At 27.8% G+C, this 16,053-nt stretch overlaps 3 protein-coding genes across 4 annotated transcripts; all 3 read right to left on the bottom strand.

Annotated features, from left to right (window-relative positions):
- On the bottom strand, positions 1-4,536 carry LOC124925825 (NAC domain-containing protein 53-like). 2 transcript variants are annotated; one of them, XM_047465936.1, is made up of 6 exons: positions 4,250-4,536; positions 3,756-4,027; positions 3,387-3,593; positions 1,810-2,214; positions 1,212-1,335; positions 1-575 (listed from the first exon to the last, which is right to left on the bottom strand). In XM_047465936.1, exons 1-6 carry the CDS (start codon positions 4,431-4,433, stop codon positions 190-192), a joined length of 1,578 nt encoding a protein of 525 aa, XP_047321892.1. In that variant the 5' UTR covers positions 4,434-4,536; the 3' UTR covers positions 1-189. The 2 variants fall into 2 exon arrangements, with proteins under 2 accessions (XP_047321892.1, XP_047321891.1); XM_047465935.1 differs by having other exon boundaries at positions 3,387-3,596; positions 4,250-4,534.
- A 3,468-nt stretch (positions 4,537-8,004) lies between these two features.
- Positions 8,005-8,866, bottom strand: LOC124924656 (zinc finger protein ZAT5-like). The gene has a single exon (XM_047464664.1). It carries the CDS (start codon positions 8,864-8,866, stop codon positions 8,087-8,089), a length of 780 nt encoding a protein of 259 aa, XP_047320620.1. The 3' UTR covers positions 8,005-8,086.
- Positions 8,867-14,241: 5,375 nt separating this feature from the next.
- On the bottom strand, positions 14,242-15,819 carry LOC124926987. The gene is made up of 2 exons (XM_047467321.1): positions 15,515-15,819; positions 14,242-15,430 (listed from the first exon to the last, which is right to left on the bottom strand). Exons 1-2 carry the CDS (start codon positions 15,563-15,565, stop codon positions 14,795-14,797), a joined length of 687 nt encoding a protein of 228 aa, XP_047323277.1. The 5' UTR covers positions 15,566-15,819; the 3' UTR covers positions 14,242-14,794.
- Positions 15,820-16,053: the final 234 nt, after the last annotated feature.

Below are 16,053 nucleotides of genomic sequence, written 5' to 3'. Positions count from 1 at the left end.
AGTAAACCGAAATATATATGTTCACAAAATATGAACCTACGATTAAAAACACTAAACAGTTTCCCCATCAATATAATCTTCTATGTCATCCACGATATTATCAATTTCCTTCCCAAAGATAAATAATTCTTCGAAATAGTTTGATTTTTCTTTGGCATGTTAATATTTCTCTCTAACATTATTTAAGCCTTACCAGAATAGATGTAGGCCCCCAATCTTGAAACTCATGGTAATGATGAGAAGCCAAATGAACAGAAGATAGAAAAGACATTGCCAAGATGCTGAATTCTGCTTCTCTTGATTGAGCAACAAGTTGAAAGATAATATAATGTTGGTATTTCCTTGCTTTTCAAGCGACCAGTAGTAAGACCCATAGCCAGTTATTGAGTTTGCGTTTATTTGGATCAAACTAGCATTAACACGGACAGGGCTTGAATATGGAGCAGCAGCACCAGCGTTGAACTTCTGAAAGGAAGAAGAAGAAGACTTTGTAGGGAACTCAGCAGCTAATGCGACTGATGATGGAATGCTCTCCGACATGCGACTTGCTTGGCCCATAAATGGGTATGCAACTCCTATAAAAGTGAAAAATTGTAGTAAGTTAAGGGAAAATTTTAAAGAAAATGTTAAATGAAGACCAAACAGTGCCAAGACAATGGACAACCATAAATAAAGTATTCATCATTTAGATATTTGAACTATGACATTCTACTCTTAGCAAAAAGACAACTATGGTACTACGACATTCTACCATTAGATATTTAACTTGAACAACACCAACCAATTTTACGTGATCCATTACGAAAAAGGAAATGAGTACACTATAGATTTTATCAGTGCATATTTGAGTTCAAGTAATACATTCAAGCATGATTGATTCAATGGTCTTTCTAGGCTAGGTGAATTTTGTCATTCCTACTTTTTAATGGAAAATTATAAGTTGTTCAATTTCAAATAAAGTGTTTAAGACTTGTTGATTGGCATAAATCCTGTTTGTATTATTAGAAGTTGTTGTCACAACAACTCTATTAATACAAGCTTTAACGTTTACAAAATAAAAAACAAAGATGTTCACCCCAGCTATTCAAGAAATTACGATATTTGAAGTTGCTAGAATAGATTAAAATATGGTTTGAGAAGCTTGAGCTCAAATAGATTCATAAAACAGCCCTGGACCTAGTAATAAAACCAAACTAGGAAGAATTTTTTACCATTAACCAACTCTGTTTTGGGATTCAGCTTCTCTGAGGTTGGTGCGATATGATTATCATTGTTAAACCCTTCCACGAGCCCTTGACTTGTCTCAGTTTCTTGCTTCAATTTCCCATCCACAGGCTGATCAAAGTAAGTAGACTATTAGAGCTCAAGACTAACATCATGGATATAGCATAATAATAAGATTCAAATGCAACATTGAGCCTATTTGAAAACTTGTATTTTGTCACGATCTCATATTGGAAAACCGCTAAAGTTAAAATTGAAAGTGAATTTTACATTTGGTATCAGAAAAAAAAAAATTGGATCATGATTCAGATTATAATAATCTGATTAATGTTCTGATCAAGATCAAATTTGGTAAATTTAGGGTAATTTTTGTTGTTTTATAAGTGTACAAATTATTTTCTACATCATGATCCAAATTATAATGATTTTTTGTTTCATTTGGTAAAGAGATTTTTTTTTTGGATCATGATCATATTTCTTTAAATCCTGAAACAGATTATCTTGGTTTTTGGCACATAAAAGAAATTTTGATTTTTTTCAGATGATCGTCAACCTGAAAAATGGTATATCAAAACAGCCCATTACCTCCTCAACTAATGCTGCTTGTCCAGAAAGGTGTCTCTCATCTTCTAGCAAAGGAGAGAAGTTCTCATCTGCATTAAAGTATGTAAGGTACTCATCAAGCATGTCAAATCCAGAGGGATCCATATCAAAATGATTTGATAGATCGTTAGTTTCCAAGAAGGATCCATCATTAAGCTGGAAAATATCAGGAGCGTCCAAGAAATCTTCGCCTTGCATATGATCTTGATTGGTAGAGTTGCTTGATTCACCCATGTATTCACGCTTTACTGGATTTGCATACATTTCATCTGCAGTGACCAAGACATTTTGTGATTCTTCAAGATACTCTGCTGGATCAATGATTAGATTGTTGATGCTTCCTTCAGGAACAGGAGAATAAGCTTTTGGAGCCTCAGTATTAAGAATCTGAAGAACAAGAGTATAGGGTCATTTGAATATTTCATTGGGTCAGTCATTGCTCATGAATGAGACTTGTCATGCTTAAAGATAAACGGAAGAAGGAATTAAGATAACTAAAATTACATAAACATACACCATAAGCTAAAAGTATGAAATGTACTTTACATTTTTGTGGGATTAGATGAAACGGTGGTTACCCAATAAAACAAAGGATTTCAAGATTCAAATGATGACTTGTTTATAATAATTATTTTATTGATACATCTCAAGATTTGAATGATAATGGAACTTTCCAATGAAAGATGTATATCTGCCAAAGTATGCATGTAACTTAGACAAGGACAGTTTATCAAGTTCACATCAAATGAATAGAGTACATTACAATATTGCTATAAGCCTGAGAAAAAAAAAAGGTTAGTTTCTCCTTTGATAGAAACTCCTAGGTCCTTGAGAAATGAAAATAAAATAAATATGAAAGCTTCTCAAAATTAACCATCTTAAGGAACTAGATATATTCATAATTTCTAACATGACAGTCCTTGGAAACCAACAAACAATCTTAAAAGGCATGATGATTCATCACTTTTCACATGACCTGGGCCTTAGAAACAAGGAATCTTAATCAAGTGTCTAGCACAATGATATGTTACAGATTCTCTAAAGGAATTGAGGCCATAATTGATTAATTTCTATAATGGGTTTCAGTTTATAAACTATTCCTTTGCAATTTAAGCACACATCTTTTTTGTGTCACAAATTGGATATGCTTGTAGGGATAACATAAAGGGCTACATGCAATTGATATATGACCAAATATCAAGAATTTAACCAAGCAGGCAAGCACTAAACTTGAACATAAGCCATAAAAGCAACAACAGTTGTGAACCATCAAAAGGAGATAAAATAAGCATTAAATATCATCAAAAAATATGCTTCAAAGAACTTGATTCTTTGAGTCAATAACACATTCATATGGAAGAACTTTAGAATATAAAAACTCACACAAGTGCCCCCCAAATGATCATTGCATTTCTGCATCCACAACCAAGTCTATATATCATTATCATCATTGACATTTCAAATTTCAGAATGTGTAGTATAATTTTTTATTGTAATGGACACTTGTACTTCCACGAGGCATGAGAAATACGTTGTACAGAACAATATAGATAACAAACCTGATCAACATCATGTTCATCAAGGTATTCATCATCACCAGCATAAACATCACCACCGACAACCACAAATTCTGCAAATTCCTGTTTAGGAACTGCATCAAAGTCATCAACATCCCATTCCTCCTCAACAAGAGGCGCGCCATACTGTTCCCCATTTTTGGGCCCAGGACCACTCTTTTGAAATATTCTGCACAATGTACATGCATCCTTCTAGACAAAATAAGAAAAACAGAAAAAGAATGCCATTAGAGCAAGATCTAGGGAGGACAAGAGAAATTCCTTCTTGTGCAATACTACACCTGATTGCCATGACTTACACGGTCAGGCTGAGTTTTATGCATTTAATCAGCTATGAGAGTAAAAACTAACCTTTCCATCTTTCTCAAACTCCTCACCAACAAGCTTGTACTCATGCATGACCCAGTTTGTCCTCTCACCTCGTGGAGCCCGTCCAAGGTGGTAAACCAGAGTTTTCTTCATGCCAACAGTCATTGATCTATGCAGGACTGGCCTGTCTTTACCGGTTGTCTTCCAATAACCCTTTTCTGTAGCCCTATTTGTCCTCGAACTATGACCATACTTTTTATCAAGATAACTAAAGAAGTACCATTCCAAGTCTCTCGTCTTCAGTCTCGACTTCCCTAAACCATCCATAAATCATACATGCATACAAAATCTCCACAAATTAACCTAGGACATTCTCAGATTAGAGTGAAACAACTAATAACTAATTAATCAATTAACCAATCAATCAATCAGATGCCTCATGATTAACAATTCATCAAAAGGAAATGAAATTTCAAACAGATTACGTTAATCGAATAATTCATTGAAATTCTGCAGATCATGAAAGGGAGAAAGACCTGGTAAGTCCCACGGCTCGAGCTTGTAAACGTCGATTTCCGAGATGGCATCGAAACGGAAAGGCTTCCCTGAGATTTTGCGTTTGAGATAGTACCAAACAATCTCTTCATCCGTGGGGTGGAATCGAAATCCAGGCGCAAGAGAAGCGGCTACTGGATTCTTAGAAGTCGAAGCAAGATCCATCAAACAATTTTTCAACTTTGAGATGAACTCAACCGTCTGGTATTTGGAATAGACACGGATCGGTGGGGTGCGGATAGAGAGAGAGTAGTGCGTGTATGTATGTGTGTTCTTCCTTCTAGGTCTTTATATTATTAAATCACCTACTCAAATACACTTTTGCTTTCTTACATAAATAAATACACTTTTGCTTTCTTAAATAAATAAATACACTTTTTTTTTTAAGTAAATCTTATTAAAGATTGTTTCTATCTAGATTACAAATCAATAAATTAAAATGAATAGAAATGAGTTTAATTCAAAAATAAAAATAAAAAAGTAAAAAAAAGTGGAATATACGAGTTTATCTCCAGTCTCTTTAGAGGATCTGAGTTTGAACTCATTAGGTGTCAAATTTCACTAGTCTTGATTAATTGATTAAGTGTGTTCGCGGGTTATCTGTTTAACCCGCGAAAATTAGTCGCATTTCTGACTAAACGAAAATCAGTATTCTTAAAAATAATAATAATAATAAATAAAAGATGTATAATAAGATATCTAAGTTGAAGGCATGTGTATTCTCCTCAATTGAGCAGACTTAGGCCTTAATAGTTGGAAGCATGTTGTTTTGATATAAAAAAAAATACCCATATTTAATATTGTACTTATAAAAGTTTTAAATTATTTTTTATGTTAAATAAGAGGATGGATAGAATTATATAGGGAATTTTGTGTTATTGACTTAGAAAAATGAAAAAAGAAAAATACAATAAGAGAGTAAAAAAAGAAATTTTATTATTTTTTCTTTTATAAATTCTCTTTCCAATCATTTTTTGTTGAATAAATACTTTTTTTTTCATACTTATTTTAAGTTACCTAACCATCTTAAAAGAGATGATGAAAACTTTCATCTTCCCAAAGTATAAAAAAAATTATGATGTTGACTTTGTTTGTATTTGACAAAGCATTGTTGATTTTAGAGATTGTTTATAACTTTTAAACATAAATTTCATCACAATTTTCCAAAGTTTATATATATTGAAATTTAATATTTATATTAAATAAAATATCACAAAATGTGATTTTGCTACTACAAGACTAATCATAACATGAAAATAAAAAGGCTTAAAATTATATGAGTTAAGACTTAAAAGCATAACATGCTGTTAGGTTTTAAGTTTGGCATGAGCTTTCAACATTTTGATGTACAATATTGTTGTAATGGTCTTAATGATATCTTGCATTATTTGTCAGCAACAATATAGATGATCTCATTTAATTCAAGTCAAATACTTTAAAGTAATGACAAACCTTATTGTATTGGTAAAAATTAAATGAGTTAAAACTTAAAATTTATCATCTTCTATAATTCCATGTAAATTTAACACCTAAAACATATGTAAAGTTTATCATATTTTCCCTTAAACTGTTAAACATGATAGAACTTTTTATTAAAAACATTTTTCATATTAAATTTTCATGCAAGACAATCCTTAAGTGCAATTAAAGTAAGACACTTTAAATGGTATAACTGAATTTTAGAGTTTCTTTCTAATGAATTTATGTCAGAAATTCCCTAAAGAAGATTATAATAGAACACATAATTTGATTTATTATTCATATTTTTTTGTTTCCTCTCAATCGCACTAATTCCAACATATTATTAAATAATTATTTTTTTTGGTTAGTTAATAATTATTATGATTTCTCAACAAAATTATTTTATTTTATTGTAAGAGAAAGCAACCCAATATATTTTTTCATTAATTTTTTTGACAAATGAACCTAAATTAAAAGTTTTACTAGAGTTTTGAAACTTAACTATATGAGAGATCGAATTTATGACACCTGGATAGTATGGTAAAGAAGACCAACATAAAAATATGTCAAAAAAGTCTTTTAAGTCAATGTAGTCTATGAAACTAAATACCTAACCACTTCTTTAAAATAAGTTTTCTTCTAAATATCTTAATAAATCTGCCTCTTTCTTATTACACAACTTAGAACTTAGGGAGCCTCTTTCTTATTACAAACTTAGAACTTAGGGAGGTTTGGTATGTGGTTTTGTACTCAGAATTGAAAAAAAGAATAAAATGAAGTGTTTAATTAATGAATTTCATTTCAGAATATTTATTTGATTTTCGGATACTTAGGAATCATTTATTCCTCTCTAAATTGAAGAATGAATCTAATGCATTTTTTGTCTTATGATGTTCACTCTTCCACATTCTCTCTCATAATTATAATTATAATATTATATATATTTTTTCTTTTATAATTATATTAGACGTTCTTTTATAATTAAAATAATAATTTTTTTAATTTATTTATTGAAATAAATTATTTCAATTATTTAAATAATATTAAGAAATTATTTAAAATAAAATAAAATTAATTATTTAAAATAATTATAATAAATTTATTTTTATATAATTAATTTATATATTATATATTAATAATAAAATTATAATAAATTAATTAAAATATAAAAACTTAAAAATAAAATAATAATTTTATATAAAATAAATATTTAAAAAATATTAGAAAAATTAGATATAAAATATTTTAATAAAAAATGTTATTAAAAATATTATTAAAAGTATTATGCAATGTTATAAATGTTAGAGTATATATTATTAAGTAAAACATTATATTTAATTTGATTAATTATTAATATTTAATATTTTAAGACTTTATTTCTAAATAAAAAAAAATTGAATTATTCAACTATTTTTATATGTATTTAAATATATTTATATATATATATATAATTAATATAATAAAATATTAGATGTTTATATTTTATTAAATTATTAAATATTTTAATATTTTATATATTTTAAATAATTATAATATAATAATAATATTTTGTATTTTTAATTAAATAAAATAAAAAAATAAAAAAATTAATCTAATTCAATTACAAAATAATATTAATAATTTCGATAATGTAATGAAAATATCCAAACACTAATAAGATTGAGAATAATTAATACTTATAACCAAACATTACACTTCTATGGATCATACCTATTCTCATTTCATACATCTATCAATTTCATTCCGATTTCGATTCCGATTCCGATTACCTTATTTGAACTAAGCGCCTCTTAATAATATATGACAACTTTTTTTAGAAATCACTTCCAAATTTTAAATATCCAAATTCATAACCCAAAAGTTATTCATCATGAATTTAATATATGAAACCTAGAACCCTCCATTTGAAATAGGATTTAGTCCAAGCCACAAGACACCACAACCACATGGTATCATAAAAATGGAAAAAACTATAGTAGAACATAAAGCAACTTTCAGTATGACTAACCTTCCCCATTTGGAGAGAAATTGATTACTCCAAATATATATATACATAGTTTTAAAAGTAAGAATAAATAATACATGTTAGAATTACAAAACACCTAAAAATACCCCTTGATGCCATAACATAAAAAAAGATATTTTTGTAGAGAATGTTTATCTCCACTACTATCTTGACATCTCGAACAAAATTGTAATCTTATCTTATAAAAAAAGAAGAAAAATCTTGTTCAAAATTGTCACATAAACATTCATATGGTCAAGTGTATAATAAAACAATAGAAGAAGTTCATAACAAAAAATAAAAGTGGCAATTTGTGTATTTCATATTCTATCTTAGTAAATAAATAGATCTATCAATAGTGGCAACCAACCATAGCAGGTCCGGTCGATAACACAAGGGCGGTTTCCCGACGAACAATTTCGCTAGTTTCCGATACAGCCGGTAAGTTTAGATCCAAATCCAACGACAACGACAATATGGGCTCAGGCCCAGATCCAGAAGCAGACCCAATTGGGCTTGGGTCAGGCATTATTGGGCTTTGAGAAATGTTAATAGGCCTTGTAGATAAAATAACTCTATGCCTCCTCATATGACCACCAAGAGCTTGACCAGAAGTAAATTCAGCTCCACAAATTGAACATTCATGAACCTTATTAACCAAAGAAGTCTTATAAACATTAGAATAAAAACTCTTATTATTATTAAATTTTGTTGGTTCGTTTTCATCCGGGTCGGATAAATCGATGAAAGCTCCGTTTATCTTGGTCTTCTTATGGCTAGTTCGATGACCACCTAGAGCTTGAAAAGACGGGAAAGTTCTATAACACGTCTTACATTGATAAACATAAATCCCTGCTTTACCCGCCCCGGGAGATTCCAACAATATCTTGCTAGTGAATTTATTTCCATCATCCTTGAGATTGTGACATCCGGTCGCGAGTAGGATTAAGCAATTAGCCATGTCGAGTTCTTCTTGATATTGATCATGACCGTCTTGTTCCGGTTCTTGTTCTTCATCGACAGGGATTGTGAACGAGATTGGAGAATGGGGGCGTTGTCGCTTTGTTCTCTTGCGTTTTAGGATGGTTTGTTCCTTGTTGTTTGGATCCGTTGATAAAATGTCGTCATCCATGATCGTTGTTGTCTATGCCCGCCACCGTCAACGGATAAAAAGAGAAAGTCCGATGACATATGGAGGGGGGTGTTTTGGACGGTTATTTTTGTTTGTTTTTGTTTTTGTGGGTAAGTTGTATAAGAGGAGGAGTTAAAAGTAGTAAAATATGAAATGAATGAGGGGAAAATAAATAGTGGGTTATGGGGGGCGTTGAAAAGAGTCCGCCCACTTGTGTGTATTTATTTAATTTAGTAATAAAATTGATGATATATAAGAAGGAGAAAAAGGGTTAATAAAAAAGGGAATTAGTTTGGAATTGGTTTGTTAAACGTAATTTCCGTTTCCAAACTCTCTTTCTTACACTTCTTCCTTCTTTGCCAACCTCACTTTTCAACATGGATTCTCTACCCCCTTTATCCATACATTTTTAGATTAATTTAAATCATATTTTAATTAATAATAAAATTAATTATAGAAACACAAACATAATAAAAATAAAAGTATAAATCAAGTCAAAGTATAAATTAATTTCTACATCTTATCACTAATTAGATAGTTCAAAAGATATTTGATTGACCTACTTTTAAGTGGGTTTTATTACGAGGGTGATAGGAGAGGGAATGATAGAGAATGATGGGTAGAAAAATAATAAAAAGTAAGGATATATATATATATATATATATATATATATATATATATATATATATATATATATATATATATATATATATATATATATATATATATATATATATATATATATATATATATATCAATTCTTTCCCATTTCCTCCCTCAAATTCTCTATCTCAATTCTTTCCCATTTTATTATATCAAAATCATATACTTTATTTCGAATTGGATTATATAGTGATTGGATTGAGCTAGTATATTTCTAAATAACCTAAATTTTTTCTTCTTTATTTACTTTTTTTTCTTATATTGTATATTCCCAAAATAAGTCCATTATTCTATACCCAAGAATAAAAGAGGTCCATTATTTGACGTGGGCTTGGGCTGTTGAAAGCCCAACTTCTTGATTATCATAGCTGGACAACAATAATAATAATAATAAACTTGGGCTGTTTGAATTGGATAATCGTGAAGAAAACAAATCACAAAAATATGAAATTTTTGAGAATAAGTCATTTAAGAACTCTAACAAATAATAATAGATTCAGGTTATTCAAATAACTTTGTTATTTAAAAGTTAATTATGGGCAGTAATTTTAAAAAAATTATATAATTTTTGGTAAAATATTTTAAAAATATTAATATATAATAATAAAATAAATTTTATTTTTTTAAAATAAAATGTATTTTAGTTAATAAATTAATATTGTTAAAGTAAAAAAAGAAAATAAATAATATTTAATTAGGTTGAATTATTTAAATAATAAAAAATAAAGCAGGAGTTAGATTAATTTTATTTTGTTTTGAAATTTTTTACTTCATCTATCGTATCATTAATTTTATCCATCAAAATATTAAAATACTCATTATATAATATATTTTTTCCCTTTTCTATTTAATCTATTTTAGATATTAGATTAATCATTAAATTTAAAAAAAAAAATTAAGTCAAATATTTTTGTTTTCCAAAATTCAGATAAAAAATATATATATATATAATTAAACATGCTCTAAATGATGTGGAATATGAATTGAATGATCCTAATAGAACATTTCCTTTGTTTATGTCTTAAAACTCAAAGCTAACTGCAAGAAACTTTATAATTGTATAATAAAGTCTTTAATAAGCAAAATCAAATTCATTAAATCAAATACACAAGTCTTACTATTTTGTCCTCATTAAAAAAACAAATAAGGGTAAATTGGTCATTCACATAATACACATTTTCTTTTGTATTTATAATTTTAGGTTTGAAACTATTATTATGTTTTAAGTGGGGTCATCCATTTATTGTAATTATCTTAGCCTTGAATCTTTTTAAAAAAATTAATTAATCATTATCATAGCTTTAACGGTCCACTTAATTAATCTATTTTCGGTGGCACACTTCTAATGTCTATGTTTGTCCATTTAAGGGATAATTCACCCCTTGACCTCTCAATTAAACTAGCATTTAGCCCGTGCATTTGCACAAATAATAATATAAAAAATCGTGAAAAAAATTACGGATAACATTTTTAATTTTATTTTTAACCGTTTTAAATTTATGGATGGGTCAACACATAATCCGACTCAAGTATCCATTTACTCAACATCATTATATATTAGTTAGTTAAAAAGTTGAATTTATATTAATATTAAAACGTCTCGTATTTATCAAATTTGGTGTTTGAATTTAATATATAAAGTCTTTGTACCCTAGTTGGTTAAAGAGTTGTACTTGTTTTGTTAGGTTGCAAATTCGAAACATAACTTTAGCATTTTTAATTTTATTTTTAACCGTTTTAAATTTAAAAACGGGTAAACCCACAATCCGACCCAAGTATCCAAATTAACCACAGCTCTCGAACCGGAAATCCGGATACTTTAAAAATTACGCATCATTATATATATATATAGATTTGTAAGATTAACACTTACATATTTTTTGTTACAATATTTTATAAACAAATTTAGATAATAATGAGTATTTGCAAAATAAAATAAAATTATCCTTTATTTTGTTTCTCTTGAATTGATTGGTTTTTAATATCCACTTAAAGTTTTGGTAACTGTAGTATTTTTTTATATTTAATTTACTAATTAAAAAATGTTAATACGAAGATAAATGATGAATAAAATATATACACAAGAGCTCGTTTGATATGAGTTTGTTTAGATTTTTTTAGTTTAAAAAATCCACACAATCATAATATCATTTTAATCACTTAATTTAACAACTCAAAATAGAATCGTAATAGGGACAACAAAGTTGAAAACGAAAATAAAATTAAGAATTTGACATGAGCAGTCACTTATGCATGAAAGAAAAAAATAATAAAAAACTTATACTTAAAAAAATAATAATAAATTAAAAAAATGACCAAGTTCAGGAGAATCTCCAGAGACAAAAATCTCTCTTACATGAGAAAAAAACTTCTAGCCATATTCGAAAAATAAAACTCCCAAACATTTTTTTTTTCTTGATTTTTTTTTCTCTCGTATGTTGGCCATTTTTCTGAAAAAATAAAAATTTAATTTTTTTCATACACATAGACGGTTAAAATCGAGAGTTTACGTAAAATCGTTTTCCAATTGTAAAATCGTAAAATTTATAGTTTATTTAAAATCGTAACAGTTTAATTTGAAAAAATAATAATTATATATATATTATTTTTATATATAATAAAGTATTTTTATACTTAGTCAATTTAAAAATTTATATATTTAAATAAAAAAATAATAATGAATAAATAACACTATACAAAAATTATACTTACAAAATTATTTATATTAATTTATTTAAATAAATAATAACTCTTTTTAAATATAAATTTGTTTTTTTAAACGTAAAATCGTATAAAATCGTTATAAACTCGTAAACTCGTAAAATTTTATTATAGTAAATTTAAAATCGTTTACATATTTAAAAGTTTTCTTAAAATTAGACCCGTTGTTAACTATACTTAACTATACGTGAAATCGTAAGATTTTAAAAGTTGACTAACTGACCAGGTTAGATTTGTGGCATTTCTTTCGTTATAATTTCTTTCTCAAATCATTTTTCCTAAAAAATATTTTTATTCTTATTTTTATTAAATTTAAATTTAAATTTTAAATATAAATATATATTTTAATAATTTATTTTAAACAAATTTTAAATAACTTAATATTTTTATCAAATATAATGGTTAGTGTCATATTTAACTTCCAGACTAATAATAATAAAAAAAAATATCAGCCAGTATAGTTAATTGGTAACAACTAATTAACAAGCATCTACTTTTTAAACTGTAAGGGTTCTGTTTGTTGGCGCGATTAACCTTTTAAAAGAATGAACAAAGTTCAATTAAAACTTAAATATATTTGTTTGAAAAGTAAGAATTTTTTTATTCCCATGGAAAATATTAAGTATTTTGAATTTTAACTAATAAAATAAAAATTATTTTGACAAATGAGACTTTTTTTTTAAACTCAAATACTTTAAACTAGTTAATTCAATTTTTTTATAATTAAAATAATATTAAACATTTTTTTTATTGTTTGAGGCCAATTTTATGTTGGACTTCTTAAATTATTAGGTTAAATAAAATAACAATTAAATTATTGTTTTAAAAAAGCTAATATAATATAAAAAATTACTATATTTTTGACATATTTTAAATAGTTGATATATGTTTATTATTTTAATTTATAATTATTATTGTATAATAAAAGCGTGTTTAGATTATTTTAAAAAAAATATTATTAGATTGAATACTGAAAAAAAATATATTAAAATTTTAAATATAAATGAACTATTTTAAAAATATTTTAATGATTAAAGCCCACTAAAGACCAATATAATAAGTGACAAATCTTTTTTAATTTTATTATTTTGAATTATTTAATTTATATATTATTTGTAAATTTTTTTTGGCTTCGTTACTCACATTAATGGATCAACCCAAAACAACATTTTCAAATCAATTTATAATAGAGGATGGATCTATCAATTTTGTTGGGGTTGTTGTTTATATAAAAGAGACAATTCAGACTTTGATTCTAAGGTTGGCTCCTTTTAGCAAAGAGTTTATTTTATCCTAGTTTTATTTGGAATTTTGTTAAAAAAAATTTAATTTGATAATTTTTTTTTTAAATATTAAAAAAATTATTTAAAATTTAAAATTAATAAATGTAAAATAATTTGTTTATAATATTTTAAGTAATAAAATGAATGTTTTGATATATTTTTTAAAATGCACGTCCATATTTGTAGTATATTCGTATTATACCTTAAACTTTTAACTTCGCGAAACCAATGTCCAACTTTAATATTTTTTCCGATTATTCTAATGAATGTTTATTTTTTTTTTCACTTAATTATTTAATATCAGATTTTATTAATTAAAAAAAACATAAATTTCTGATTCACTTTTTCAGCAATTAACAATTGGATTATGAGAAAGTTTTTAAATTACTAAATTTTGTAAATTCAAGTATTAGGTAATTGTATGTCAAAATTCAAACTCTAAATAATAATTGGACCATTTTGAAAACACAAATTGATCCCTCTATATATATTTTGAATCATTTTTATACCCATCTTCAAATTGTGTTAGCAACTTAGCTCAGTCCATCTTTAATGTCACATCAATTTAAATGTTGTGACAATATGATTTAACTTTTGTTGTTGTTGCCTTTGCTTTCACATAGGATATAGAATTAATCAATAATTATATAAAAATAAAATAATACTTTTATTTATCATTCATCTTGTTAAATAATAAGAGAGAGAGGGTAAGAGAGAACATGCATAAAGCAATAAAGTTTTATGGCATGATACTAAAACTCATCATCCACATTAATCATAACCATAATAGGTCCACCACACCACAATATACCACAATATATCAAGATACATTTCTATATTATCTATCTATATAATAACACCAAGATTAAAAAAAATAAAAAAAAAAGAAGCAAACTAGACTAAATCCTCACTAGCTAGTTTGATAATCCAAACCCTAAAATTAAAGAAGTAAAAAGAAGACCATGAACAAGTCTTCTTTCTTAATCCAACCTGAAAAGGCAAAGAAAGGCTTTGAAAATGCTTTCTCCCTCTCTAGCTCTTTCACTAAGAGGTTGGTTAGAAATCTTCATTTCTAAGACAAACTATATAAAAGAGAGATCGATTATAGCTAGCTAATGCTAATTATAATTATGCATGATGGCCATCCATTTCATGCTGTTTTCACCTTCTCTCTTTTCCTTTTCTTTTCTTTTACAGTCACTCACAAAAAGGCAATTCCTAATTAGGCAAAAGTGAATTAAAATTCATGTAATCTAAAGCACTAACAGTTGGTCAATGGGTATAGATGAACAACCTTTGGGACTTTATTACTTTTTGGTGAAAATTCAGGTGCTTGACACTCCACCGCACCTCCGGCGCCGGCGCACCTCTTCATGTTCACCTTCACCGGCGGGATCTCTTTTGAGTTCAATTGAGGAGGTGGGTGTTGCCATTGAGGTAGTGGTCCTGCTAGAAGTAGAGTCTGTAAGAGTGGGCCTGCCTCCATTACTGCCTGTAAGAACTTACCATTCTCCGGCAGTGGTTTCTTGATCAGTTTCTCCATGTCATCGTCGGCGGCGACGGCGACGGCGACGGTGACATCATCCTCGTGATCATCTTCTTCTTGGTCTTGTTCGTCGATTGATCCTTCTGATATATGACCTTCTTCGGGTGGATTCTGTCTTTGAATGATTTCTTGCTCCAATTTCAGTTGATGCTTTTGGAGAATGGATTTCTCAAGAATCAAGCTCTTGCATTTAGCTTCTGCTTCATCTCTTTCTTTGAGGATCTTCGAAAGAAGACCTTTGTAATGAATCAATTCATCTTCTTTTCTTGCAATTTCTTCATGGGCAGTCACAATTGTTCTCTCTAGCTCCAATGTTGTGTAAAGTAAACAATGTTTTAGTTCTTCAATCCCCTGTCAAAACCCATAAACATGATTAAAAATCAAAACATAGAAAGATGGGTTCTTTTTTTTTTTTAATTTTTTTTTAAATTTTACCTCTTCTTGGTAACAATAACCCCAATTCAGAGGGCTACATTGATCATCCATTTTCTTGAAATGGGTATAACTTAAAACTTAAAACTTAGTTAGAAGAAGGAAGAAAATCAAGAAATAGAGAGGGAATACTGAAATGAGAGTGGGGTTTTACCACTTAATATAAAGTTCCATGCCATGTCCTTATCTCTCTCTTACTGTTTTCTTTTTCTCTTTTTTATTTTTTTGACATAGGAATCTAAGTGAAGACAAAAGATAGAAAAGGGTGAAAGGAAAACAAAGGACAAACCATGCTTTGATGATGTTGAAGAGAGTAACAAAGGATACTTGATCAAATATATCATGTCTAATTGTTGTCTTGTACAGATGCAATTGAATTTATTGAAAACAGCGTGAAATTAGCGGCCAAAAGTTTTTGTGGGCTGAGACCCATTCATATTTGCACAACAACCTCAGTCCTCAATTATACACAGTATTATCAGCAGTTGGCACGTGCATATGCACGTGCATAGTGAGAAAGGAAACTGTTGAAAAGTTTTGAC

The sequence above is a fragment of the Impatiens glandulifera genome, chromosome 2 (genome assembly GCF_907164915.1).
Source record: "Impatiens glandulifera chromosome 2, dImpGla2.1, whole genome shotgun sequence".
NCBI lineage: Eukaryota > Viridiplantae > Streptophyta > Magnoliopsida > Ericales > Balsaminaceae > Impatiens > Impatiens glandulifera.
This window is presented reverse-complemented; position numbering and strand designations above follow the sequence as displayed.

Excerpts from the sequence above, each read along its gene's own strand:
- LOC124926987 (XM_047467321.1), bottom strand. The coding sequence starts at position 15,565 with ATGGATGATCAATGTAGCCCTCTGAATTGGGGTTATTGTTACCAAGAA. Across the intron at positions 15,431-15,514 it reads GTTATTGTTACCAAGAAGAG|GGGATTGAAGAACTAAAACA; the intron begins GTAAAATTTAAA and ends GGGTTTTGACAG.
- LOC124925825 (XM_047465935.1), bottom strand. The coding sequence starts at position 4,433 with ATGGATCTTGCTTCGACTTCTAAGAATCCAGTAGCCGCTTCTCTTGCG. Across the intron at positions 4,028-4,249 it reads CGAGCCGTGGGACTTACCAG|GGAAGTCGAGACTGAAGACG; the intron begins GTCTTTCTCCCT and ends TGGATGGTTTAG. Across the intron at positions 1,336-1,809 it reads AAGCAGCATTAGTTGAGGAG|CCTGTGGATGGGAAATTGAA; the intron begins GTAATGGGCTGT and ends TACTTTGATCAG.
- LOC124924656 (XM_047464664.1), bottom strand. The coding sequence starts at position 8,866 with ATGGATGACGACATTTTATCAACGGATCCAAACAACAAGGAACAAACC.